Source organism: Phyllobates terribilis, unplaced genomic scaffold (assembly GCF_046119375.1).
Source record: "Phyllobates terribilis strain yellow unplaced genomic scaffold, ASM4611937v1 Scaffold_2__4_contigs__length_985480577, whole genome shotgun sequence".
NCBI classification, from domain to species: domain Eukaryota; kingdom Metazoa; phylum Chordata; class Amphibia; order Anura; family Dendrobatidae; genus Phyllobates; species Phyllobates terribilis.
Genome location: NW_027362762.1, coordinates 130,677,209 through 130,703,923, shown reverse-complemented (window position 1 = coordinate 130,703,923; position 26,715 = coordinate 130,677,209). Strand labels below are relative to the sequence as shown.

Sequence of the window (26,715 nt, the reverse complement as noted above, 5' to 3'; positions counted from 1 at the left end):
CATTACAAATTTTATATTGGTGAGGGTCCGGCTGCTTAAGAATAGACAACCCAGTCCCTTGTTCCTCCAGTTTTACAACCCCAGCGAAAAGGAGTTTGAATGGAGTACAGGTCAAAAGGAAATGTAAAATACTGACCAAATACTGAATTTGTAAGCCAAAACCAAGTGAGGAACAATCAGAGGAAAATGTAATAGAAACACGTCACCACTTCTGTATTTCTCGCCCACTCCTGATTTTGGCTTACAAATACTGAGGTTAAATACGGAACGTGTGAACGTGGCCATAAGCTGAGAGCGGTGTTGTCTTTTAATTTTCAAATCTCATAGCCCTCTTTAGGAGTTACACAGACTTTTTTGCATTATCAATAATTCTACAGCAGTTGGTAAAAATCAATCAATGACCACTGCAGTCCACAAAACTGCATGCAGCATCATGTATTTTTGGGCTGCAGCAGTTACTTGATAATTAAAATCAAGCGGTAGCGCAACAAAATGTCTCTATTTAGTAGTAGCCTGAATATACAGATGTACTGAGATGATGAAACTTGGGCTCTTTGTGTTTGGGCAAGAAGACCACTATTCCTCTGTGACTTCTGATATGCGAGTCTTTTAAAACGCCTCTCTTTGTTATTTCAGCATCACTGCAGAAAATGTGGAAAAGCCGTTTGTGGAAAATGCAGCTCCAAGAGGTCCACGATTCCCCTCATGGGCTTTGAGTTTGATGTACGTGTGTGTGATAGCTGTTACGAGTCCATCACAGATGAACAGTGAGTGCATTTCTGAATATGGAATAAAATGTTACGGAGCAAAGGAAATTTCTATATCACTTTGCAGTTTTAACTGCATGTATATGCTACATATATATATACACACACATGCTGTAGCATATTGACGCTAGCCCTTGAAATATTCTTTATTTTTTTGTCCTTTACTACTGCACCTTGTGATGCACATGCGCTGTTTGCTTTCTCCACTGACTTCCAAGTTTATGGCACCACGTGACCATGATGCACACAGTCACCTCACATTTAGAAGTGGCATTGCTGGATTGCATTCCACTGACTGAAACTGGAAATCGCACTTTCCAGTCTGCGGTGACCCTGAAGCGTCATATGCTGAACATGCGTTGCGCACATTTCATTTATTCGATCATTCTTATCTCTGCATCACATGATGGGATGGCCCACAGTATTTAACCATGCAACTGTCCCCCTCCCCGACACCCCCCCTGAGGAAGCAGGTGAAACGCGCGTCGGGGTGAAGGGACACGGGACCTAACCTACATTTACAGCAGCAGCTATTTACAGCAAGGTACTAATATCTATTTTCATGATGACTTTACACTGTTTATACCTAATGACTTAATTTAGTTACACTGATTATTTTTATATATATATATATATATACAGTGCTGGCCAAAAGTATTGGCACCCCTGCAATTCTGTCAGATAATACTCAGTTTCTTCCTGAAAATGATTGCAATCACAAATTCTTTGGTATTATTCTCTTCATTTAATTTGCTTGCAAGGAAAAAACACAAAAGAGAATGAAGCAAAAATCAAATCATTGATCATTTCGCACAAAACTCCAAAAAAGGGCCGGACAAAAGTATTGGCACCCTCAGCCTAATCCTAGGTTGCACAACCTTTATCCAAAATAACTGCGAACAACCGCTTCCGGTAACCATCAATGAGTTTCTTGCAATGCTCTGCTGGAATTGTAGACCATTCTTCTTTGGCAAACTGCTCCAGGTCCCTGATATTTGAAGGGTGCCTTCTCCAAACTGCCATTTTGAGATCTCTCCACAGGTGTTCTATGGGATTCAGGTCTGGACTCATTGCTGGCCACCTTAGAAGTCTCCTGTGCTTTCTCTCAAACCATTTTAAGTGTGTTTTGGGTCATTGTCCTGCTGGAAGACCCATGACCTCTGAGGGAGACCCAGCTTTCTCACACTGGGCCCTACATTATGCTGCAAAATTTGTTGGTAGTCTTCAGACTTCATAATGCCATGCACACGGTCAAGCAGTCCAGTGCCAGAGGCAGCAAAGTAACCCCAAAACATCAGGGAACCTCCGCCATGTTTGACTGTAGGGACCGTGTTCTTTTCATTGAATGCCTCTTTTTTTTTCCTGTACACTCTATGTTGATGCTTTTTCCCAAAAAGCTCTACTTTTGTCTCATCTGACCAGAGAACATTCTTCCAAAACGTTTTAGGCTTTCTCAGGTAAGTTTTGGCAAACTCCAGCCTGACTTTTTTATGTCTCGGGGTAAGAAGTGGGGTCTTCCTGGTTATCCTACCATACAGTCCCTTTTCATTCAGACGCCGACGGATAGTACGGGTTGACACTGTTGTACCCTCGGACTGCAGGGCCGCTTGAACTTGTTTGGATGTTAGTCGAGGTTCTTTATCCACCATCCGCACAATCTTGCATTGAAATCTCTCGTCAATTTTTCTTTTCCGTCCACATCTAGGGAGGTTAGCCACAGTGCCATGGGCTTTAAACTTCTTGATGACACTGCACACGGAAGACACAGGAACATTCAGGTCTTTGGAGATGGACTTGTAGCCTTGAGATTGCTCATACTTCCTCACAATTTGGTTTCTCAAGTCCTCAGACAGTTCTTTGGTCTTCTTTCTTTTCTCCATGCGCAATGTGGTACACACAAGGACACAGGACAGAGGTTGAGTCAACTTTAATCCATGTTAACTGGCTGCAAGTGTGATTTAGTTGTTGCCAACACCTGTTAGGTGCCACAGGTAAGTTACAGGTGCTGTTAATTACACAAATTAGAGAAGCATCACATGATTTTTCAAAGGGTGCCAATACTTTTGTCCACCCCCTTTTTTAGGTTTGGTGTGGAATTATATCCAATTTGGCTTTAGGACAATTCTTTCTGTGTTTTTTTCATTGAAGACAAATTAAATGAAGAGAATGATACCAAAGAATTTGTGATTGCAATCATTTTCAGGAAGAAACTGAGTATTATCTGACAGAATTGCAGGGGTGCCAATACTTTTGGCCAGCACTGTGTGTATATATGTATATATGTATATATATATATATATATATATATATATATATATATATATATATATATATATATATATATATATATATATCTCTATATCACACTACTGTATGTTTTGAGCAGGTCTTTTATTTTTCCTTGGGCATTTGTTGGTCTTGCTGTTTGAAGAAAGCCTGAAAAATGAAACCTCTGCTCACGCTTTACCGTTTGTTTAATGCGCTGATGGCTTTTCTTTCTTTTTTCTCTTCAGACGTGCACCGACTGCGACTTTCCACAATAGTAAGCACAATATAGTCCATGTACATTTTGACCCGACGAGAGTCTGGTTGTTGACTTCAGGAACAGACAAGGTCATTAAGGTTAGTAATGAGGCCGGATTACGGCTGCTATTTACACAGGCTCGCACACGTAGCATACCTGCATGTTGTCTGGGCCCCGGTTCAGTCTTTGCACGTAAGGCAACGTTAAGGTCTGTTCACACTAGCACATTGGCTTGTGTTCATACTGCAGCTATGATGGCTCTGCCGATTTTTACTTTTTCAATTGAATCTTAACTGATCACATTGACTTCTAGTGGGAGAATGGGGGTTCTGGAATTTTTTACATGAACATTAGCACTGCAGACTGCACTATTCCTCATATCAAATATATCAGAATATCTGATGGAAACCTGTTAATGCTAATCACATCTGTAGGCGCTGGAGCAATTCAGATGTATTAGAAAATGATAATACTGAGCAAGGTCCAACTGTGTGAGTTATTTAATATTTTTTTTTTTTAATCATTCCCCTTTTTTCCCTAGTTAAAAATAAATAAAATAGTAAACGTATTTGGTATTGCCACGTCCGCACATTCCGATCAAAGTATAAAGGGAGGAATGCAAAAGTATAAAACGAAGATTGGCCGCTGCGGGAATATGTTGTTGTTGTTGTTGTTATTATTATTAAATATTTATATAGCGCCATTAGGTTCCATGGCACTTTACAAGTGTAGGGGCAGACAGGGACACGAACATGAAACATCAAACGAGGCGCACTGGTACAGTAGGGCAGGGGTTCCTGTCCACGAGGGCTCAGTCTATAGGGGGTGGGTGGGGAGACAGGAGGAAGGGGAGAGGAGAGGGTGAGATGGTGTAGCGGATGGGTCTCAGTGTGGGCTGTAGGCCTGAAGGAAGAGGTGGGTCTTTAGGTTTTTCTTGAAGGTTCCCAGGGTAGGGGAGTGTCGGATGTGATGGGGGAGAGAGTTCCAGAGTATGGCCTATGCACGAGAGAAGTCTTGTAGGTGGTTGTGGGAGGAGGAAATGAGAGGGGAGAAGAGGAGAAGTTCTTAAGATGAGCGAAGATCGCGCGGGGGGACATATCTGGAAACCAGGTCGGAGATGTAGGGAGGGGACAGGTTACGTATCGCCTTGTTAGGGTTAGGGTTTTGAACCGTGATCTCAGGGCAATGGGGAGCCAGTGAAGGGCTTGGCAGAGGGGGGAGGCGGGGGTGAAACGGGGAGATAGGTGGATGAGTCGGGCAGCGGAATTGAGGAGGAAGCGGGGAGGCCAGTGAGCAGGGGGTTGCAGTAGTCGAGACGGGAGATGATGAGGGCGTGGATAAGCGTTTTTGCCGAGTCCTGGTCAATTAACGAGCGGATTCGGGCAATGTTCCTCAGTTGGAGTCGGCAAGCGGTGGTGAGGGCTTCGATGTGGGGCTTGAAGGAGAGGGAGGAGTCGAGGATTACCCCTAGGCACTTGGCGTGGGAGACTTGTGAGAGGGTGCAGTCGTTGATTGTGATGGATAAGTTGTGGAGCTGGGGAGAGCGGTTGGGGGGCGAAGACTATTATCTCAGTCTTGTCCATGTTGAGTTTGAGGAATCGGGCGGAGAAGAAGGATGAGATGGCGGATAGGCATTGGGGAATTTTGGATAATAGGGCGGAAATGTCGGGGCCAGACAGGTAGAGCTGGGTGTCGTCAGCGTAGAGGTGGTATTGGAGGCCGTGGGATTCGATGAGTTTCCCCAGGCCGAGTGTGTATGCGGAGAAGAGTAGTGGTCCCAGGACTGAGCCTTGGGGAACTCCAACAGAAAGGGGGTGGGGTGAGGATGAGGTGTGGGAGTGGGTGACGCTGAAAGTCCGGTCCGTTAGGTAGGAGGAGATCCATGAGAAGGCTAGGTCAGTGATGCCAAGGGATTCTAGGATGTGGAGTAGGAGGGGGTGGTCGACTGTGTCGAAGGCGGCGGAGAGGTCGAGAAGGAGGACGGAGTAGTGTCGCTTGTTCTTGGCGGTCAGTAGGTCGTTGGTGACTTTAGTTAGGGCTGTTTCGGTGGAGTGGTGGGGTCGGAAACCGGATTGAAGGCGGTCGAAGAGAGAGGAGGAGGAGAGGTGGGAGGACAGCTCGGCATGAACGTGCTGCTCAAGTAATTTTGAGGCAAAAGGGAGGAGAGATATCGGGCGGTAGTTGGAGACTATTGCAGGGTCAAGGGAGGGTTTTTTGAGGATGGGTGTGATTGTGGCAGGCTTGAAGGATGATGGGAAAGTGCTGGATTTAAGTGATAGGTTGAAAAGATGGGTTAGGGTGGGGATGAGGACAGTGGTGAGGTTAGGGATGAGGTGGGAGGGGAGGGGTCGAGGGCACACATAGCATTGTTACTGGGTACTACAGGAATAATTGTCTAATATTAAGACATGGTTTTTGAGAATACTAGTTGTACCTAATATACCAAAATGGGGAAAAGTCTGTAGCCACATGTAACGATACATCCACTGTCGTCATTGTGAGGCTCTGATAAATGTGTGCACAGGTTATACGTTCTGGGCACTGTATGGTCGTCTTTCCAGCTGTAATGTTTATATACCAGATTTCTGATATTTTCAGGCCCCAGGGAACGTTTAGTAAGGGCTCTGTTTCTCAAAAATGGAAAATGCTAATATTTCCAAACTTCCTTTCTGTAACTCCGAGCGATGGTCATTTTGTACTTCTTTTCCCGCAGCTTTGGGATATGACGCCGGTCGTCTCTTGATGATAATATTCTAGGAATCGATCTGAGAATCTGGGAACAGAAGAGGTAGAAGATTCGGTGCAGACTCCACGGGGGGCGCAGTAGGCGGAGTATCTAGACGTTAAGGTTTTCTTGGAGAGGAGATCCTCTTTATAATTGCTTTGTGGAATGATAAACGATATTGACTAATCTGAGCCTGGGTCTATGGCTGCTCCATCTTCTTGTATGAACCTGCTTTTGGGTTTGTATTGTTTGGAGTTTACTATGCAGAGGTTATCTGTGCTATCTACTGGCGTTTGTATATAATATTTTATCATGAGGACCCTTCTAAATTAACCCTTTCCATCATGCTTTCTTTGAATTATACATTCCTGCTGCAGTATTGATGTGACCATGTCTGGATGAACACCCGACATATACAATCTAATACTATACATGCAGTGTGGCCGTCCCTCCTTTCTCTGGTCTCCATGAATACTTTCAAGAAGAATAACATTTCACCCAATAATATGCTCAAATATTAGTAAATGTCATTTAAAGTTATGTTTTTTTTCCATCTAAACCAAAATTCAACTTTTTTTTTTATAGGAAAAAATTAGTATTTGAATATGTATATATTAATCAAAGTAATAAAGTAATTATATGAATATTGAAAGTGGACAAGGCTGAGGCTTGGGATGGCACTTGTAAGGGAGATATCATCCATTCTTTTTTTTTTTTTTTTTTTTTTTTTTTTTTTTTATCACCGAGAAAAGGGTTTAAGCTGCCGTTCACCAGGAGGCATTTCAGGTTCGCGATCAGCGGAGGGATACTAACTCATTGTTTAGGGAAGCTGCTACTTGCCTGATGACCGCAGTCGGGACTCTTCCCATCTGCTGTGGTGGCCCCTCATGCGTTTTTTTGGATGGTGTCACGCTTTGAAATTCAATTACGGCTTAGTAGGTGTGTTCAATACATAGCAAACCTAAAACTGAAAATGATTGTGAACTTTGTTGCAATTTTTAAGATGAATTTTAAGAAGTTTATTATGTGAGTACATTCCGAGTACTATGCCACGACTTGCTGATTTTTTTGAGGAATGGACCTTCTCCAATCATGAAATTGCAGATTCTTTTAAGAGTCCTGTGCAGTAGAGATCCCCACCTATCCGCTGTGCACAGTATATGTGATCACTTTCCAAGCCAGAGATACCTTTTAGGCAATATGTGACCCCGGCTGTACAGCTAGCAATCCTTTCTTGATTTTACTAAATAGCAGTATTATTTATTGTATTGGCTAAAACTGGAATGATGGAAATGTCAGTAATTTCATATTGTAAATTAGGAAATAAATAAAAGCTGATCTGATCATTCCAATCAATCCGTAATAGTATTGGGACGTGTGACCCAATTTCAGGTGGGGAATTGAGGATCGCTGATTTGGAGACTTGTCAAGGTACTTGGGCAGATGCTCGATTACATTTACTGTAATAAAGTGGAGAGCGGTCTGAAGTGACTGGTAAATTGCTGTAGAGCGATAGAAAGCCGCAGTAAAGCTAGAGGTCCCAGCGCTTTTTTGGCAGAGTATCCATAAATTGGTCTGCTGAGATTTTCCGGGGCTACGAGCTGCCTAAGCCTGCACTGGAGATACCCAGCAGAATGAATGACCGGCTGTAGTATTATTGTAAGATACATAGTAATTCTAATACTGGAGTAAAGATTTCTGCATATGTATTTACCAAGATAATCCATCCAGTATAATGGAGACTATGAATAAGGTTGTGATAATTATCAAATATTCAGTAACCAGAGTTATCCTCGTATATAATGTATGGGGTAATGCGATTTATTCACATATTACTTTAATGTTCTTCAGCTTCTGGTTCGTATCCAGTGTAGTGTTTCTGGCAGGCCGATCACAGCTGAACATGGACGAAAATCTTCTAATCCTGTTCTACATGTAATCATGTGCAATATGTACCATGTTAGCAACATCTGTATTCCAACATATTCTGTCTATATTTCTGCTATTTGCAGATTTATATCCAACCATTTCTTAATGGGATGCTGTAGCCCCCCAAAAAAAAAAAAATAGATCACATTGAGAAAATCTGTTTTTGTCTAGATTAGGCCCATTAAAGATACATAATCAGCGACCATTTCCAGTAAACCAGTACATATAATGTGTGAAATTACTTCTTTCAAGAAAGTTATTTATGCCTTGCATTGAATAAGATCCTATAATGAAGAGCTCAATAGGTTTAATGCAAATCTTCATGTAAGAGCAAAAAAAGCAATATTCAGAATAATATCCTGCTGTAAAAAGGCCGTATTTTCTGGGCTGGTACAGTGCTCTCCTGCACTTTGCACAGAAATGTCCACTGCATTTTGGTCATGAGGTGCCCCTTAACCTATGATAAAATATGCCACCCCCAACAGCAATCTAACCCTGTAAACTAAACACAAGTGGGAATATATATATATATATATACAATCCTGCATACGGTACAGCCTGAAGGGTCTTGGTAGATCACTCATGATTGAGATGTGCGGTTGTCGCCCTCCTCCCTGGTCCTTGGGTCTTAACTTTTGAACAAATACTGCAGTTACAAATCGTCATTCCTATTTATTCAGTAACGTTCACACAGAAACCCAAAAAGCCATAAGTGTCTCATTAGGAAATGTCATATACTTGAACTTTTACATTTCTGAGCTTATTTAATGCTGTTTGTGTCCCAGCTCTGCACCGCTGTAAGATCTGTGCTACAGGGAGGAACTTCTACTATGTTCTAAGTGGATGTCCATCTTTTTACATAATGTTCCTTTTATGTCCAGCATCCCAGGCTGATTAAAAAACATCATGTGCACAAAGTGTTTCTCAAGCAGAAGACATTTCAGGAACTTTTTGCTTTTTTTTTTTCTGAAGCTTCTTTTGTGTTTTTTTTTTTTTTTTTTTAGTTTGTATCCTGAGTTTTTTATTTTGTTTTTTTTTTGCAGGGTTTTATTGTGTGTATGTGTGTATGTATATGTGTATATGTGTGTGTATGTATATGTATATATATATATATATATATATATATATATATATATATATATATATATATATATATATATATATATATATATATATATATATATATATATATATATATATATATATATATATATAAACATTAGCATTTTTTATATAAAATCAACTTGCTCTTCATATGTTCAGGCTCTTGAACGTCTTTTAACCTCTCCAGGTTTCTAAAAATTCCAAGCGGTTAAAAAGTGCAGTGTCCATTTTTCTGCTCTACAGACGCTCTGTACCTTACAATACAAGTCAAGGGAAAGCTCCAAGGACACCCAGACATCTTTTGGAGCGTTTTGATATTGTTTTTGCTTACAAAAATGTTATTGGTTTCTTCATCATTTAATAAAGCTAAAAGAAAAAAAATAAATAATGACCAGAAAACAGTATTAAAAGAATATATATATATATATATATATATATATATATATATATATATATATATATATATATATATATATATATATATATATATATATATATATATATATATATATATATATATATATATATATATATTTATTTTCACGTTTCCTGACAGGTTATTTAAATGTTGATTATCGGAAACCACTTTAAAATGAATGCCTTTTGTTTTAGTCGCACTCCCATAGAGATCAATATCATCCTTGCACGGTATCGTCGGAGGGCGACTGTCACATTACAATTTGCATTTTGTGCACACTACAGAGACCTCATCTATATAAATCTATCCTGTAGCATGGATCTTAGGGGGGCGCAGAAAGTGTGAATTGCAGTAGTCCCCTTGCACCATTTGCAGGTACCGGGCTATCTTGTGCATAGTATTAGTCATTTACTAAGTGCCTGCAGACTGCTCAGCATCTGGGTAATTTCTCTATACAGAACGGTTGTAAAATGAATTTTAATTCCACTGTGACTGACCTTTTCAGGGGTATCCAGAGTATTGCTACAGACGAGTATGAAAGGTTTGATCACCTTTCTTTGCTATTAAATTGCTGCTGTTACATTTTGTTTACAACGTGATTTGAAAACTACAAGGGACCACAATAAAGGAGGTGTCCAGAATATACAAAGTAACGTAAAGGCAGGGAATGCTTTAAAAGTAACAAACTCTGCTCAACTGTTTTACACCCCAGCAGCTCCATCGCTGGTGTAGTCCCTGGCGGCCTCCGTTTTCTTCCTTGCAGCTCATCACGTGCCTTTTAGCCACTGAGGCCAATCAATGGCCTTAATGGAGATGTACGAGACCTCTGAGGCCAGGGATTGACTGCAGCAGTCACTGGTAGACAGTGCATGTTCAGACACAGGGAAGAAAACTGCGAACATTGGGGACTACCAGAGTGGCGGCATTTTCACGTTTTTGCCTTTTATTTTAAAGCATTCACATTTATATCCTGGACAACACCTTTATATTGTTAATACGTTACTGTCTTAAGTAATTTAATCTTGTTGCGATTTTAACTAGATGCAATTAATTAGTATTTTCTGATTTCTGTACATGTTGATTTTACAATATTTTGTTACTGAATACAAAATGTAAATTAAAAAAAAGTATTTGCAAACGATAGTTAAATATTGTGGCATCTTATTTTTACCTTTTTTATTTTCTGATTTGCAACTCGTGTACATATCAACTTGATCCACCAGGACGGGGTGCATTTCAAGCAGCTAAGCCATCCCCTCTTCTATCAGCATATCATTCATGATGAAGGGTGCTGGTTTAGCGGCTGAAATGAGCCAGTCAGTCAGCGAGACACACAGCACTGGAGACACCGATCTCTCTCGTGTGTCAAACACCGGATCAGATTCACTCAAACCTGAATTGATTCATTTTCATTATTATGGTACAGACAATTAAAAACACTCTATGGCCGTTACAGCCAGAATGAATCAAAATCTATGTATGTAGACTTTAAATGGAATCTATCACCAGGTTTTTGCTATTTCATTTGAGAGCAGCATGATGTATGGGCAGAGACCCTGATTCCAGTGATGTCACTTACTTTACTGATTGCTGCAGTTGTGATTTAAAGTTTTCTCTGCTGCAGATCTAGCAGTACTGACTGAGCTCTGTATAACCCTGCCCACACCACTAATTGGCAGCTTTGTGCCTATGCACAGTGTACACAGGAAACTGCCAATCAGTGGTGGGAGCGTTGTTGGACAACGTGGCAGCAGGCCAAATAGTCCTCTAGTGATAATCTCCTGCTGATAAAACAGCAATTTTTATAAAAAACTACACTTAGCGGCCCAGTAAGTGATGCATCGCTGGAATCATAGTCTCTACCTCTACAAGTATGCTGTTTTCAGATTATAAGACCCAAGACAGAAACAAAATGAACAACTACCCTGCTGTAAGTAAATAAATTAAAAGCAATAGTGCATAAAAATAACATAGGGTACTTAGTACACACAGTTTTTGATGATAAAAAAAAGAAAGCGTAAAAGTCATCCCACCAGTGTCGAGGTGTACCCAAGTTCGGGATGGTCCGAATCTCTAATATTAAAACCTTTACCCTGCGTCAGTGACTTCCTGTGTGAAAAAGGGTCGAGCAGGGCCGGGTCCCAAACATGGACACACAGCTAGTGAGAAGCTTTTTAAATGTGATATCAAGTTCAAAGGAAGGGAGGCTGCACCCTTACCTGCACTCAGTGCCGAAACCTAAAGCGAAGACCAAAAGAAATGAACTGGAGTACAAGTTGGTATTCATTCTCAGCCCTTATTCACACAGGACGTCACTATGACCCGGGCAGGACTGGAACTGAAGCTCAGCCCTGCCATTTGCGATCACACAGGCCCACCCGTGGTGAATGTGAAATATTTCCATGCTCTTGTGGGTTATGGCTGATTTGGGTATATGTCACATTTTTTAAACAAAAATAGCTGTAAACTGCACTTTATCATCAACAGACAATACTGAATAGACATAATGTAGAATATAGATTTCGCTCCAGGAAAATGTTAATTTCTTTTTCAACTGGAAGGACGGACATATTTGTAATACGAAGTTCCAGGATCCCAAAAACTCAATGTTTGATAGTACCAGAAAAGTGAATGAGATGTTGGAAATCTCATGGAAAATCAGCTGATTTCCTTGCAGATTTGGAGCACTTTCATGTCTGCAGAGTCTATTCTTTCAGCATTTTTGCAGCGTTTGTTTCCCGTTCTTTAGAAAGGGTGAAAATCTCATAAAAAAACGCAGCAATACCAAGGCCGTTTTCCTGCCAAGAGATGCGTTTTTGGTGTTGAAATGTCTGAAGCAAATACTTATTGTGTGCACATACCCCACCATTTCATTACCAGTAACCATTGCAAACTATGAGCTGTTATCTTTACTAGATACTGACTTCAGCAATTATTATCTTGAACAGGAGAAAGGGGCATTTACACCGGCCACTTTGTCATGTAACTGTAAGTATGGGATTCGCACAGTTGCAGTTAGGAGCTGAATAGATTCTCATCATCTTTTCTCAATGTTCTGCTGAGTAAAGCAGATGAAAATCTCCTCAGGACATGACCACAATTTAGCCCAAATCCGTGACAGCCGATCCAACCGACGAGCAGAGCCGAATCCTGACATTGTCTATAGTGCACACTGTCAGCTATTCTGGAAGCTGTACTGCTGGCTGAAAGTTTCCTCTGGGGAGAAAAGCCCATTTAATGGCTGTGGTCAGGGTAAATGCACCTTACAGAGAACCTGTCAGCAAGGAAAGTCATGGCTGTAATGGTGCTATAATACTGATTACATTGATACCTTTGAAGAAATCCGCTTTGTTGTTCCTCTTTAATCACCATGTGAAGTTTTCTGCTGATGAGATTCTGGTGCACAGGGGCCACACTGTTTAACTGATCACTTTTCCATAGATTTCATTGTTAAACTAATTTTCAACTGTATTTTTTTTCTTTTTTTTTAGCTGGACAAAACAGTCGTTAACAACAACTTTTTTATTAACATATTGCTGCTGGGTCCTTTTTGAACTAGTGATTACTGGACATGTGAACAGTCTTACTTTAGGGAGTCTTTCTTTTTCTGTCCTTGGACCATGTATGGTCTTATCTCCTCACTGCAGCCATTCTTCCCTTTCTCTTTTGCTTAAATGTTATGTTACATAGTGTTATGGTGAATATGTATACACTTTGCTTTGATTATTATTTTAGACAATTAAATCTACATATATATTTGCTAATTTAATATTAGCTTTATAAGTGTTATTCATAAAAGCGATAACACAGGGTGTAGAGCTGTGTTTCTGTTACTTTCCTGTTTTTTTTTTTAAATATAAATAGGAGAGAGCTAGTTTTAGTCTCAAGGACATTTGCAGATGTTTCCATAATTTACGATTTTGTTTTTTCCAATTAAAATGCTTTCTTTCCCCAATTAAAATATTTGCAGTGCTATGAAAAGGGGAATGTCTGTACAGGCTTTACATTACCTATCTATTGTTGTAATAAATATGTGACTGGGCTTCTGAGATTCAGACAAGAATTATACACTCAGACACTGGCTGTGAGTTATTTTCTTTTCTCCGATGCATCGTATTTATTCTATTTATATAATTTGAACCAAAAATGGCAGAAAGATTTAGAGAGAATGTATCTCTATCCAAATTAGCTCCTCTTGGGAGGGTTACCACGACAATAGAGTTCCTCAGTATATTTATGTCATCGACCATTACCTTTTTCATCTCTACAAGTATGACTTGTATCTTAGCTTAAGCATGGTGGTAAGTAGCACATTAGACACTTTTATTATGGGTGGTGTATAATCACTGCATATTTCAGAGGACTAATTTATGCTGCCTTCCTCAGGCAAAACCTGGTTGGGACCTTGTATAATATGGGTCTAGCCAGTCTCTGCTACCAGTTTTTCTGACCCTTTTCCTGTTTGCTTTGATGTTTTACTCATTGTTTATTATGTTTACACCCCAAATCCCTCCTAATTCTGGAGATCAAACCTATGAAAGCAATTTCTGAGTGATCATAACACCTCTATGAAGGCAATTATCTCCTTAATATTTGCTTCCCTGTGCCCCACGAGACACTTAATAGTCTGTTAGGGCAGTGTGAGCAGTAGTAAGCAGCAGAGATTTAAGCATTAAAGGGAATCTGTTACCAGGTTTTTGCTATGTAATCTGAGGACAGCATGAGGTAGGGGTTAAAACACTGAACTCAAAGATGTGTCACACATCCGGCTGTGTGCTTTTGTTTACTTAGACTGAAGCTTTATTTACCTTGTGATTAACATTGCTGTGACTAGCTGGTCTTGTGAACCCTGGTCTAACTCCGCCCCCTTCTGTGATAAGCACCTTACTGGCTATAGCTATGTGCATGAGAGCCTGGTGGGGGCGAGGCAGCTTTCTCAGCTCTGCTGCATTGTTAAATCTAAAAACTCTGTGTCACAATGGCTGCACCCTGTACTCTAAGTGCCACATCGTTGGATTCAGGGTCTCTTTTCCTACATTATGCTGCTCTCGGATGAAATAGTAAAAAACTACTGACTAATTCCCTTTAAGTAAAAATGATTTTAACTCTGCAGCTGTTCTGAATCTAAAAGTAACGGATCAAGACAATAAATAAGAGTGATCCAGCTCGCCCACATTGAACTAGCCAGCGAATCTTCAGCTCAGATGAAAAACCACTCCTGCTCAATGGTTACCCAGCAGTTTTCTGGGTAAAAAAATTTCAAAACTATTTTATTAGTAGAATTCGATTAAAAACAGAACATTCCCAGTACTATAGAAGAAATGTGAGACCTTTTCCAAAATGTTCTGTTTTTATTCAATTCTACGAATAACGTTTTTTTTTATCCAAAAAATGGCTGGATATCCCTACCTTTTTCAATGGATCAATGCACCCTCCAAACTGCATATTTTGATTAACCTCTGAAATTATAATATTACAAAAGGATCTGGAAAAGATGCCTGCAAGAGCAAACACATGGCAGATGAAGGTTAATGTTAATAAATGTAGAGCAATGCACCATGACGGGAGTAATTGTATTGCTGCATGTAGATTAAATGTAAATATAATACAGATTACAGAACAGGAGAAGGACTTGGGTATTCTGGTTACAGGTAAGCTGAGCAGCTACAACAGCAAACAAGATCTAGGGTGTATAAAAAGATTTGGTTTTCACATTTTAAAACAGATATTTGGAATTTAGAGTCAATTCAAAGGCGGAAACTAGATTACATGATTACAAGATCTCATTTATATGTATAAATACATATGTGGTCAATGCATCGTACTGACACATGACTTATCACTTTTCAGGACCTTATAAAGGGTAATGGAACGTTTGTTGTTACACATAGAAGAAAGTCGATTCTGGCAGCTAAATAGGAAAGGGTTCTTTACAGTTAGAGCAGTCAGACTGTGGAATGCCCAACAACAAAAGGTAGTAATGGCAGACACTGTAGCAACTTTTAAAAAAGATCTGGATACTTTTTTAACAAAACATGACATTGTGAGTTATACATTTTCTATTGCTAGATTATTTATAACTTTGAAGATAGTTTAAAGTTTATGGTCCTAGGTCTTTTTTTTCAACCTATGTAACGATGTAGAATGAACATTAGGAAAATGCTTGAAATGCCATTCCCTATAATATTATTTTACAAGTAATTTCATCTTCATTTATTTCTTTGTAGAGTGCTAGTTATAAGCCCAATCTCTGCATCTAAAAAGTGCAACACTCTTGAAACACTTGCATGTTTAATCCGTATTTCTTATGGTGCCTAATGGAAGCCATAATGATAAGGCCCCTGCTTGGTAACAAGTGTAGTTATTTGCCTCTATAATGAAAGCAAATTATCAATGATGAAAGGGTTAATACTTGGGCCTTGCATCAGTAATAGCCCCTGTAGTAACCATGACAACTGTTATGAGATCATAAACAACTGTCATAAAGAAGATTCGATAAAAGAAGGGCACGCTGCTATGATCAGCGCCATTACTGATGCGTATGAGGACCTTGAGCTTGACCACCCCATGTAATGTGCCGACCTTGGTGTAATTTGGAGGTTCTAGCAGGGAAAGGGGTTGTCTACTTTAGACACCCCTAGGGCATGGGAAGGTAACAGGGGGATCCCAGCACAGGATTCCCTTCTGTTACCCTCTACAAAGAGCTGCTCTCCTTTGGGAGTTCATGGACAGATCTGACTTTAATGGGTGATAGATTAGGAGGGGGAGAAGGAAGAGGGGAGGGGGTATTTATTCTATTAGGGGTTATCCATATCGAACAATCCTTCTAACCAAGTGTCCAACTTCTTGAGCCTTGGACCTGGATCTATAAGGGATAAATGGTACATCCACCTGGGCAATCAGATCAGCTAAATTCATTCTAGCAGTCAATGTGATGACAGATATCACAGCCAGATCTCTCCCACAATCCGGTTTATCACATTTATAGTCTAAATTTGTTGTCGTTCTCTGTAAATCTGGTAAAACTGTACAAACTGTAAAATTCTGCAGTTACATCTGTTATATATCGGCACTAACTCTCTAAGCCCAAGGGAAGGGCAGTCCTCAAGCCAAGTTTCCTCCACAGGGTTTTTTCCTCTCCTGACTGCAGGAGGATGACTCTTTGTGAGTCGGGGGTTGTGCTATTTTCGGTGTCATGTAAAATTAAATAAAGTTGAGAACGTTTGACACCTAATTGCAATGCTTTGTGTATTTATTTTCTGTGCTTCTGTCTGATTCACTTTGTTTGGGATTCCGGGTCCATTATATATCACTGAGTCATACATCTGGACATCTGCTGGTCGCAGTTTTGCCCCAGGGGTTGCCCCTGCTCTGGAAAGTATGATGGAGCACAGAAGACAAGCATTCAGCACAGCACCTGCAAGTGTGCACTCATCCTCCGTATAAGGAGTTATATTACCGTATTAAAGCAGCTTCTTCGCCTCATTCACACAGTGAGTATTTTGGGCAGTAATTTACATCAGTATTTGTAAGCTATAAACCAGAGGGAAACAATCACAGAGAAAAATAACAAACACTTTCATCTATTCTGTGTTTTGGATCTACTTATGGCGCCTGTTAAATACTGATGCAAATTATCACCCTGTAAAAAGTGCCCTAAATCCGTACTGACTGACAGTTTGATTTGCAGTCAAGCAGCAGAGACTGTAAGCTATAAAGGAGTTTTCCGGTTTCAAAAACCCCTGTCTCCCGATTGCCATTTTAAATACAAACAAACTACTTTCCTCACCCTCCCCAGGAAATACTGTGCAGCATATGATCACTTCTATAACTGCCCCCCTATCCTCACCTCACTTACAACCAGGTGCTGCAGCGGAGTTTGAGACGCACTCATTTAGGCTAAGTTCTGCTGCATATCTTCATACAAAAAGAAAAAGAAGAGGAGACTCTGGAGACTTGTAATGTGGCAATAGGTAGGCAGTAGAAAAGACCGTGATCCAGCATCAGAATTTTCTATTAAAAACCAAACTTTATTGTGCAAAAATAGAGAAAGTAAGACCCCTAGTCACGCTCCTTCAGGGTAAGCTTGGCCGGTGGCGCAATGGGTCCACATTCACCAGCTTTACAGCAGGATAGCAAATGTGGTACCAATATTCAAGAAGGGGACAACATCTGAGCCTGTAATTTATAGGCTGGTAAGTTTAATCTGTACTGTGGGCAACATCTTTGAGGGTTTTCTAGGAGATGCTATCCTGGAGTATCTCAAGAACGATAAACTAATTTCCCAATATCAACATATGTTTGAGGTATCTGTCCTGCAAACTAATCTGATCAGATCCTATGAGGAGGTAAGTTCTAGATTGGACCAGGGAAGCACAGTGGATGTGGTCTATCTAGACTTTTCAAAGGCATTTGATACGGTGCCACACAAAAGATTGGTGCATAAAATGAGAGCAATGGGACCTGGGGAAAATATGTGTAACTGGGTTAACAACTGGCTCAGCGATAGGAAACCAAAAATGGTTATTAATGGAACGCACTCAGATTGGTCACATTTAACAGTGGGGTGCTATAGGGATAAGTAATGGCAGGGGCAGACATATAGCTGGTGCAGCAGCATAGGGGCCCAGAGATGGAGGGGACCTGTGACAACGGCGCACATCCAGCTGAAATGTGTTGCAACGCAGGAACCCGCCAGTTCCCTACGCTGCCATATACGCCGCTGGACAATCAGAAGCTGGCAGCTGACGTCAGAGGGCCCCTGCCTGGGGGAACATGGCAGTGACGTCATGTGCCATGGCTCGCACGCTGAAGATCATGTGTAGCAAGATGGGTTCAGCAAATAGGAGCTGCTGGACAGAACAGAGGACAAGCGTTTCACCTAACATGTCCTCCCGCACACCGGGAAGAAGTCCTTCTCACCAGCTGGACTGGGGGAGGGTTCCTGCACTAACGTGCTGCTGCTCTTCAGTGTGTGGAAGCTACGTACCTCAGCCTGCTCCTGCGAGGTCGGCTGGCCATAGGTAATGCTCATGCTGACTGGTTGAGACGTCATCCCCTCTTTCATCCTTCACGTGCATAACGTGAATTTGCAGAAAAGGAGGTCACGTGGGAAAACGGGTGCAGCATTGATCCCTGCCCAGAGGAAGATACCAGGAGACACCAAGTGACAGAGCGGCCCAGTGCAGGTACCAGCCCATGTGGCAATTGCTGGTGTTTACTAAGTACCCAATGTTATTTATACGCACTATTGCTTTTACTTATAGCAGGGTATTTGTTCATTTTGTTTCTATCTTGGGTTTTGTCTGTTTGATGGCTAGTGTGAACATGCTCCTGTTTTGCATGCATACCAACTTGAACGCCAGTTCATTTTTTTCAGATTATGTAGCAAAAACCTGGTGACATTCACTTAGTCTATTTTACAGAATAACCATTATGACTGCAACATACGTGTTTGTTCCCAGACCCACCTGTAGCTTGTTCTGATCTAAGGCGTGTTCACACTATTGCTTTAGCTGCTATTCTGAATGACAGTCCTAACACTCTGCTGTGTTTTTGCGACAGATACCACCAGTTCCCATATGGCCTTTGATATGAAAAATACCTATTGTGTAATATTACAGTGTACAAACAGAACCTCAAAAGCAGAACAGCACAGCCCAATGCCCTTCTAAACTACTATTTAATTACTAATGCCTCATTGTTATACAATATATGATCACATTGTGCTCTTATTCATCAGCAAGCAAGGTTTTATGCTAGAAATAACAGCATAATAAACTATGGGCAGTACCCTCTTCACTTCTCTACAATGGTTTTTATTTTCTATTGTTAAGTCCCTAATTACATAATAGTGCCACCTCTCACCATTGGGTTGGAGTGGTTCAATATTACAACTCATCCACACTAAAGTAAATGGAGCTTAGCCGTGACACATGCAGCTGCGGCGGCACTAACATAGAGGCCGAGCATGCCGCAAATACTCGGCGAGCACAAAATGGGTTCCTGTGTAGTGTAGAGCAGAAGGTCCACTACAAAACAGCTACAGCAGTAAAACGTGTCACGGCAGCATCTCTGTATGATGTGAGCTCTGTGTTTATGTAATGACAGACCACTTTTAAACCTTTTGAAGCAGGCATTTATTTATTTTTTTAGTAGATTCACCTTTTAGAAGCAGCTGTATCCTCTTCAGTCTGGGCAGCATAATACAGAGACATTTTCCATGGTTGTGATCTAACAATATTCTTTAATAAAGAGGATTGTGATCAGGTCATAATGGACAGAGTTTTGATCTTATTTTTCCTTCGCCCCCTGAGTATTCAGTTTTGTATTTTATTTTTTTTAATCTGCCACCTGATTCCAGAGATATGAACCTTTTTTTTAATGCTAATTTTTATGGCCTTTACCAAGAGGGCAACGCTCATAACATAAGAATACAGAACAGCATAAAGTCACGTCCTTAGAGGATCCATCTTGGTACAGACCATTAAAATGGGCACTAAAGAAAATGGCCCATAGCTCTGGAACAGTATGGCAGATTTAAAAAAAACAAAAAACAAACAAACCTCGAACAGCGGGAATAAAATTGCCCGATTTTCACCTGATCCTTGTAAGTAAACGTGGGCTCCTGGCAGGTGGTGAGGAACACTGTTACCAGATTTTGTTTCACAGCACATTAGGATGCATTGGTGAATCTATTTATCATGTTTGTACTTAACCCCTTAACCCCCGAGGGTGGTTTGCACGTTAATGACCAGGCCAATTTTTACAATTCTGACCACTGTCACTTTATGAAGTAATTACTCTGGAACGCTTCAACAGATCCCACTGATTCTGAGATTGTTTTTTCGTGACATATTGTACTTCATGATTGTGGTAAAATTTCTTCGATATCACTTACGTTTATTTGTGAAAAAAACAGAAATTTGGCAAAAATGTTGAAAATTTTGCAATTTTCAAAATTTTAATTTTTATGCCCTTAAATCAGAGAGATATGTCACACAAAAGAGTTAATAAATAACATTTCCCACATGTCTACTTTACATCAGCACAATTTTGGAACCAAATTTTTTTTTTGTTAGGGAGCTATAAGGGTTAAAAGTTGACCAGCGATTTCTCATTTTTCCAACAAAATTTACAAAACCATTTTTTTAGGGACCACATCACATTTGAAGTGACTTTGAGGGGTCTTTATGACAGAAAATACCCAAAAGTGACACCATTCTAAAAACTGCACCCCTCAAGGTGCTCAAAACCACATTCAAGAACTTTATTAACCCTTCAGGTGCTTCACAGGAATTTTTGGAATGTGGAAGAAAAAAATGAACATTTAACTTTTTCACAAAAATGTTACTTTAGACCCATTTTTTTTTATTTTCACAGGGGTAACAAGAAAAAATGGACCCCAAAATTTGTTGTGCAATTTCCCCTGGGCATGCAGATACCCCATATGTGGGGAAAAAACACTGTTTGGGCGCACGGCAGAGCTCGAAAGGGAAGGAGCGCCATTTGACTTTTTGATTGTAAAATTTGCTTGAATAATTAGCGGACGCCATGTTGCGTTTGGAGAGCCCCTGTGTGCCTAAACATTGGAAAACCCCCACAAGTGACACCATTTTGGAAACTAGACCCCCCAAGGCACCTATCTAGATGCATAATGAGCACTTGGAACCCCCAGGTGCTTCACAAATTGATTCGTAAAAATGAAAAAGTGTTTTTTTTTATCATTTTTACGAATCAATTTGTGAAGCACCTGGGGGTTCCAAGTGCTCCCTATGCATCTGGATAGGTGCCTTGGGTAGTCTAGTTTCCAAAATGGGGTCATTTGTGGGGGAGCTTTAATGTTTAGTCACACAGGGCCTCTCCAAACGCGACATGGTTCCAATTTGTTAGCGGACACCATGTTGCGTTTGGAGAGCTCCTGTGTGCCTAAACATTGGAGCTCCCCCACAAGTGACCCCATTTTGGAAACTAGACCACCCAAAGCACCTATCTAGATGCATAGTGAGCACTTGGAACCCCCAGGTGCTTCACAAATTGATTCGTAAAAATGAAAAAGTGTTTTTTTTTCACTTTTTCATTTGTACGAATCAATTTGTGAAGCACCTGGGGGTTCCAAGTGCTCATTATGCATCTAAATAGGTGCCATGGGTGGTCTAGCTTCCAAAATGGGGTCACTTGTGGGGGAGTTCCAATGTTTAGGCACGCAGGGGCTTTCCAAACGCAACATGGCGTCCGCTAACAATTTGAGCCGATTTTCCATTCAATTTGTTAGCGGACACCATGTCGTGTTTGGAGAGCCCGTGATGTGCCTAAACAGTGGAGCTCCCCCACAAGTGACCCCATTTTGGAAACTATACCCCTCAAGGATTTTATTAAGGTGTATAGTGAACATTTTGAACCCAGGAGGTATAACACACAGAATTTGATAACATTAGGTCATCATATTGAATAAGTTGTCATTAGTCTTGAGCGCAAGTGCTCGCTACTTGAGTTTGCATCGGGTACTCAGGTATGCACCATGTACTGCGTGTGCTCGAGTGACATGCTCCAGTCCCCGCCCGGATGTTTCACGGTTATTAGACACCCAAAAAAAAAACATGCGGGGATCGCTCGTGCATGGCAGGCAATCCCCGCAAAGTTTTTTGGGCCGTGAAGCATATGAGGCGGAGACTCGAGCATGTCACTCAAATACCCACGATACTCAATGCATACCAGAGCACCCGATGCAAACTCAAGCAGCGAGCACTTGCGCTCAACACTAGTCGCCATATAGTCAGCTTTTTTTCTTACTTTTGAAAAAAATCCCAACCCCATCACAACCCTAACCCCAACGCCAGCCCTAACCGTAGCACAACCCTAACCTGAGAGTTTATTTTTTACGCCGTTCCTCATGCGGTATAAGTGATTAGACGACCTTATTCTTCGGGTCGGTGAGACTACAGCGATACCAGAATCATATGGGGTTTTTATGACTGACAGCTGTCACACACTAAAAGACGCATTTTTTGTAAAATCTAGTTTTTGCATCGCCATATTTTGAGAGCTATAATTTTTCCAGATTTTGGCAGACAGTCATTTGACGGCTTGTTTTTTGCGGGATGAGTTGACGTAGTTATTGGTGCCATTTTCAGGCACGTGACATTTTTTGATCGCTTTCTATTCCGATTTTTGGGAGGCAGAATAAACAAAAACCAACAATTCAGGAATTGTTTATTTTTTACTCTGTTCCGCGTGTGGTAAAATTGATAAGGCAGCTTTATTCTTCGGTTAAGTACGTTTACAGCGGTACCACATTTATATAGTATTTCTATGTTTTGCACTTTTACATAGTGAAAGCAATTTTATAGAAAAAATTATTTTTTAGCATAGCTTTATTCTGAGAGCTATAACTTTTTTATTTTTCGGCTGATGGAGCTGTATGGCGGCTTGTTTTTTGCGGGACGAGATGACGTTTTCAGCGGTACCATTTTTATTTATATTTGTCCTTTTGATCGCGTGTTATTCCATTTTTGTTTGGCGGTATGGTGATAAAGCATTGTTTTTTGCTTCGTTTTTTATTTTTATTTTTTACCGTGTTCACTGAAGGGGTTAACTAGTGGGATAGTTTTATAGGTCAGGTTGTTCCGGACGCGGCGATACCAAATATGTGTACTTTTATTGTTTTTTTTATAATAATATTTATTGATGGGTACATTATATTTTTATTTTTGGTGGATTATTTTTTTTATTTTTAAAAAAATTTTTTTTTTTTTTTTTTCACTTTCTGATAGTTTTTATACTTTATTACTTTGTCCCACTATGGGACTTTCACTTTTTTTTTTCTGATCGCCTGCATGGCACAGGAATGCAGCACCATCCCTGTGTCATGCAGGCTGTCAGCGCTGGACAGGGAGAAGATTGTTTGGAGATGCACTGCGCATGTCCAAAAAATCTTCCTGCTGTCTGGTTACCCGGATGTTGTCATGACGACATCTGGTCGTCATGGCAACATCCTGGAAGCCATAGCAGACAGCGCTGGAAGCCGGAAGAGGAGGTGAGTATCTGCGATCACCTCCCCTTGCCACCGCAATGCTGCGATCGACTTCGCTCACAGCATTGCGGGGGTTAATGTGCTGGGAGCGGTGCGTGACGGCTCCCTGCACATAGTACCGGGTGTCAGCTGTGACAATCAGCTGACACCCGGCGGCGATCGCGCGCAATCGCCATGACGTACTAATACGGGTCTGGCTCTTAAGTCCCAGGGCACAGACGCGTATTAGTACGTCTAATGTTGTTAAGGGGTTAACCACTTCGCGCCAGAGCCTGTTTTTGCCTTCGTGACCGGGCCAATTTTTTCAATTCTGACCACTGTAACTTTATGAAGTAATTACTCTGGAACGCTTCAACGTATTCCCCTGATTCTGAGAATGTTTTTTCATGACATATTGTACTTCATGATAGTGGTAAAATTTCTTCAATATAACTTGCGTTTATTTGTGAAAAAATCGGAAATTTGGCAAAAATTTTGAAAATTTTGCAATTTTCAAACTTTGAATTTTCATGCCCTTAAATCAGAGAGATATGTCACACAAAATAGTTAATAAATAACATTTCCCACGTCTACTTGACATCAGCACAATTTTAGAACCAAATTTTTTTTTTGTTAGGGAGCTATAAGGGTTAAAAGTTGACCAGCGATTTCTCATTTTTCCAACAAAATGTACAAAAACATTTTTTTAGGGACCACATCACATTTGAAGTCACTTTGAGGGGTCTTTATGACAGAAAATACCCAAAAGTGACACCATTCTAAAAACTGCACCCCTCATGGTGCTCAAAACCACATTCAAGAACTTTATTAACCCTTCAAGTGCTTCACATGAATTTTTGGAATGTGGAAGAAAAAAATTAACATTTAACTTTTTTCACAAAAATGTTACTTTAGACCCAATTTTTTTTATTTTCACAGGGGTAACAGGAAAAAATGGACCCCAAATTTTTTTGTGCAATTTCTCTTGAGCGTGCTGATACCCCATATGTGGAGGCAAACCACTGTTTGGGCGCACGGTAGGGTTTGAAAGGGAAGGAGCGCCATTTGACTTTTTGAATGTAAAATTTGTTTGAATAATTAGCGGACACCATGTTGCATTTGGGGAGCCCCTGATGTGCCTAAACAGTGGAAACCCCCCACAAGTGACACCATTTTGGAAACTAGACCCCTTAGGGAACTTATCTAGATGTGTGGTGAGCACCTTGAACCCCAAGGTGCTTCACAGAAGTTTATAATATTGAGCCGTAAAAATAAAATTTTCACATTTTTCCCACAAAAAATGTTTTTCATTCACTAATTATGTAGTATCATAAGGGTAACAGGAGAAATTGTACAACAAATTTCATGGTGCAATTTATCCTGAGTACGCCGATACCCCATATGTGGTGGAAAAGCACTGCTTTGGTGTACGGCAGGGTTCGGAAGAGAAAGGAGCGCTATGTTGGCTGGGATAGGCAGCAGACACCATGTCACATTTGAAGAGTCGCTGACATGCCGAAACAGCAGAAACCCCCACAAGAGACCCCATTTTGTAAACTACACCTCTCAAGGAATTCATCTAGGGAAGTAGTGAGTAATTTTTAATTTTTAAATTTATACCATTGGGCAGTGAAAAAAGCATAATTATATTTTTACCACAAAAAAATGTTTTACCCTCAGATTTTACATTTTCACACAGGGCAATGGGTAAAAATGGTGCCGAAATGTGTCACACAATTTCTTCTAAAAGTGGCAATACCCCATATGTGGCTGTATCGTACCGCTCAGCCATACGGCGAGATCTGGGGGGGACGGAGTGCTATTTGACAATTGGAGAACAAATTATTGCAGAATAGGCATTTGGATTTGGGAGCACAAAATTTTCTGAATTTCTTTTGGGGGGCAAGGGCCATTTCGCTTTTCCAGGGCCTTTCTGGTAACCAGTAACTTGGAAGTCCCTTATATTTTTAACAGATGACGGACCTGAGTGGGGACTAGCTTTTTTTGAGGACTGAGTTGAAGCTTTTATTGGGAACATTTTACGTAACATTTATCCGGCGCTCTAGGCTGAGCACTTACATCGGGGTTTCCATCTAAATTTCCAAGTGATGTAATTCAGATGAAACCCCTGCGGGATCCATTCACTGTAATGAGGCAGCAGAGTTACTCTGGACTCCTTCTGGCCTGTTTATCGGTGTCCTTTTTTTCAGAAGTGCACAAAACTGTGGCCAACCGCACTTTTATGCACGCCTAAAACAAATGACACCGTGGGATCACAGGCCAGAAGGCATCCACAGTGGCCTATATCTGCCTCATTACAGAGAATCTTCCGGAATGGGTTCCGGCTGAATCACATATTTCAGAGATTTACACGGAAACTCTGGTATAAGTGCTCAGCGCAGAGCGCAGGATAAATGTGAGCAGAGCCTTACTGCGATCTTTGGGAGACATAATAAACAAATCAGTAGCAGGTGAAGAATTGGTTTTATTTATTTTTTACGCCGTTCCTAGTGTGATATAACTGATTAGATTACTTTATTCTTCGGGTCGGTGCGATTACAGAGATACCAGATTTATATCGGGTTTTTATGACTGACAGCTGTCACACACTAAGAGACGCTTTTTTTTTGCAAAATCTAGTTTTTGCATCGCCATATTTTGAGAGCTATAATTTTTCCATATTTCGGCCGACAGTCATGTGACGGCTTGTTTTTTGCGGGACGAGTTGACCTTTTTATTGGTACCATTTTTGGGTACGTGACATTTTTTGATCGCTTTCTATTCCGTTTTTTGGGAGGTAAAATTAACAAAAACAATTCAGGAATTGTTTTTTGAGGTTTTTTTTTATGCCGTTCTGCGTGTGGTAAAAGTGATCAGACAGCGTTATTCTTCGGGTCAGTACGTTTACAGCGATACTACACTTACTGTATTTTTTTATGTTTTGGCGCTTTTACACAATAAAACAATTTTATAGAAAAAAATATTTTTTTTGCATTGCTTTATTCTGAGCTATAACTTTTTTATTTTTCGGCTGATGGAGCTGTATGGCGGCTTTTTTTTTGCGGAACAAGATGACGTTTTCAGCGGTACCATTTTTATTTCTATTTTGTTTTTTGATCGCATTTTTTTCCCACTTTTTGTTTGGCGATATGATGAAAAAGCATATTTTTTTGCTCCGTTTTTTATTTATTTTTATTACGGTGTGCACAGAAGGAGTTAATTAGTGTGACAGTTTTA

The 26,715-nt window shown here is 40.5% G+C and overlaps 1 protein-coding gene across 1 annotated transcript in view; it reads left to right on the top strand.

Moving 5' to 3' along the window:
• Window positions 1-6,745, top strand: part of WDFY2 (WD repeat and FYVE domain containing 2) — an 86,529-nt gene extending 79,784 nt beyond the window's left edge. Inside the window, exons 10-12 of the mRNA XM_073662637.1 lie at window positions 637-767; window positions 3,281-3,389; window positions 6,005-6,745. Coding sequence (XP_073518738.1) covers window positions 637-767; window positions 3,281-3,389; window positions 6,005-6,034 — 270 coding nt within the window. The 3' untranslated portion in view covers window positions 6,035-6,745. The remainder of the gene's footprint in view (window positions 1-636; window positions 768-3,280; window positions 3,390-6,004) is intronic.
• The last annotated feature ends 19,970 nt before the right edge of the window (window positions 6,746-26,715 follow it).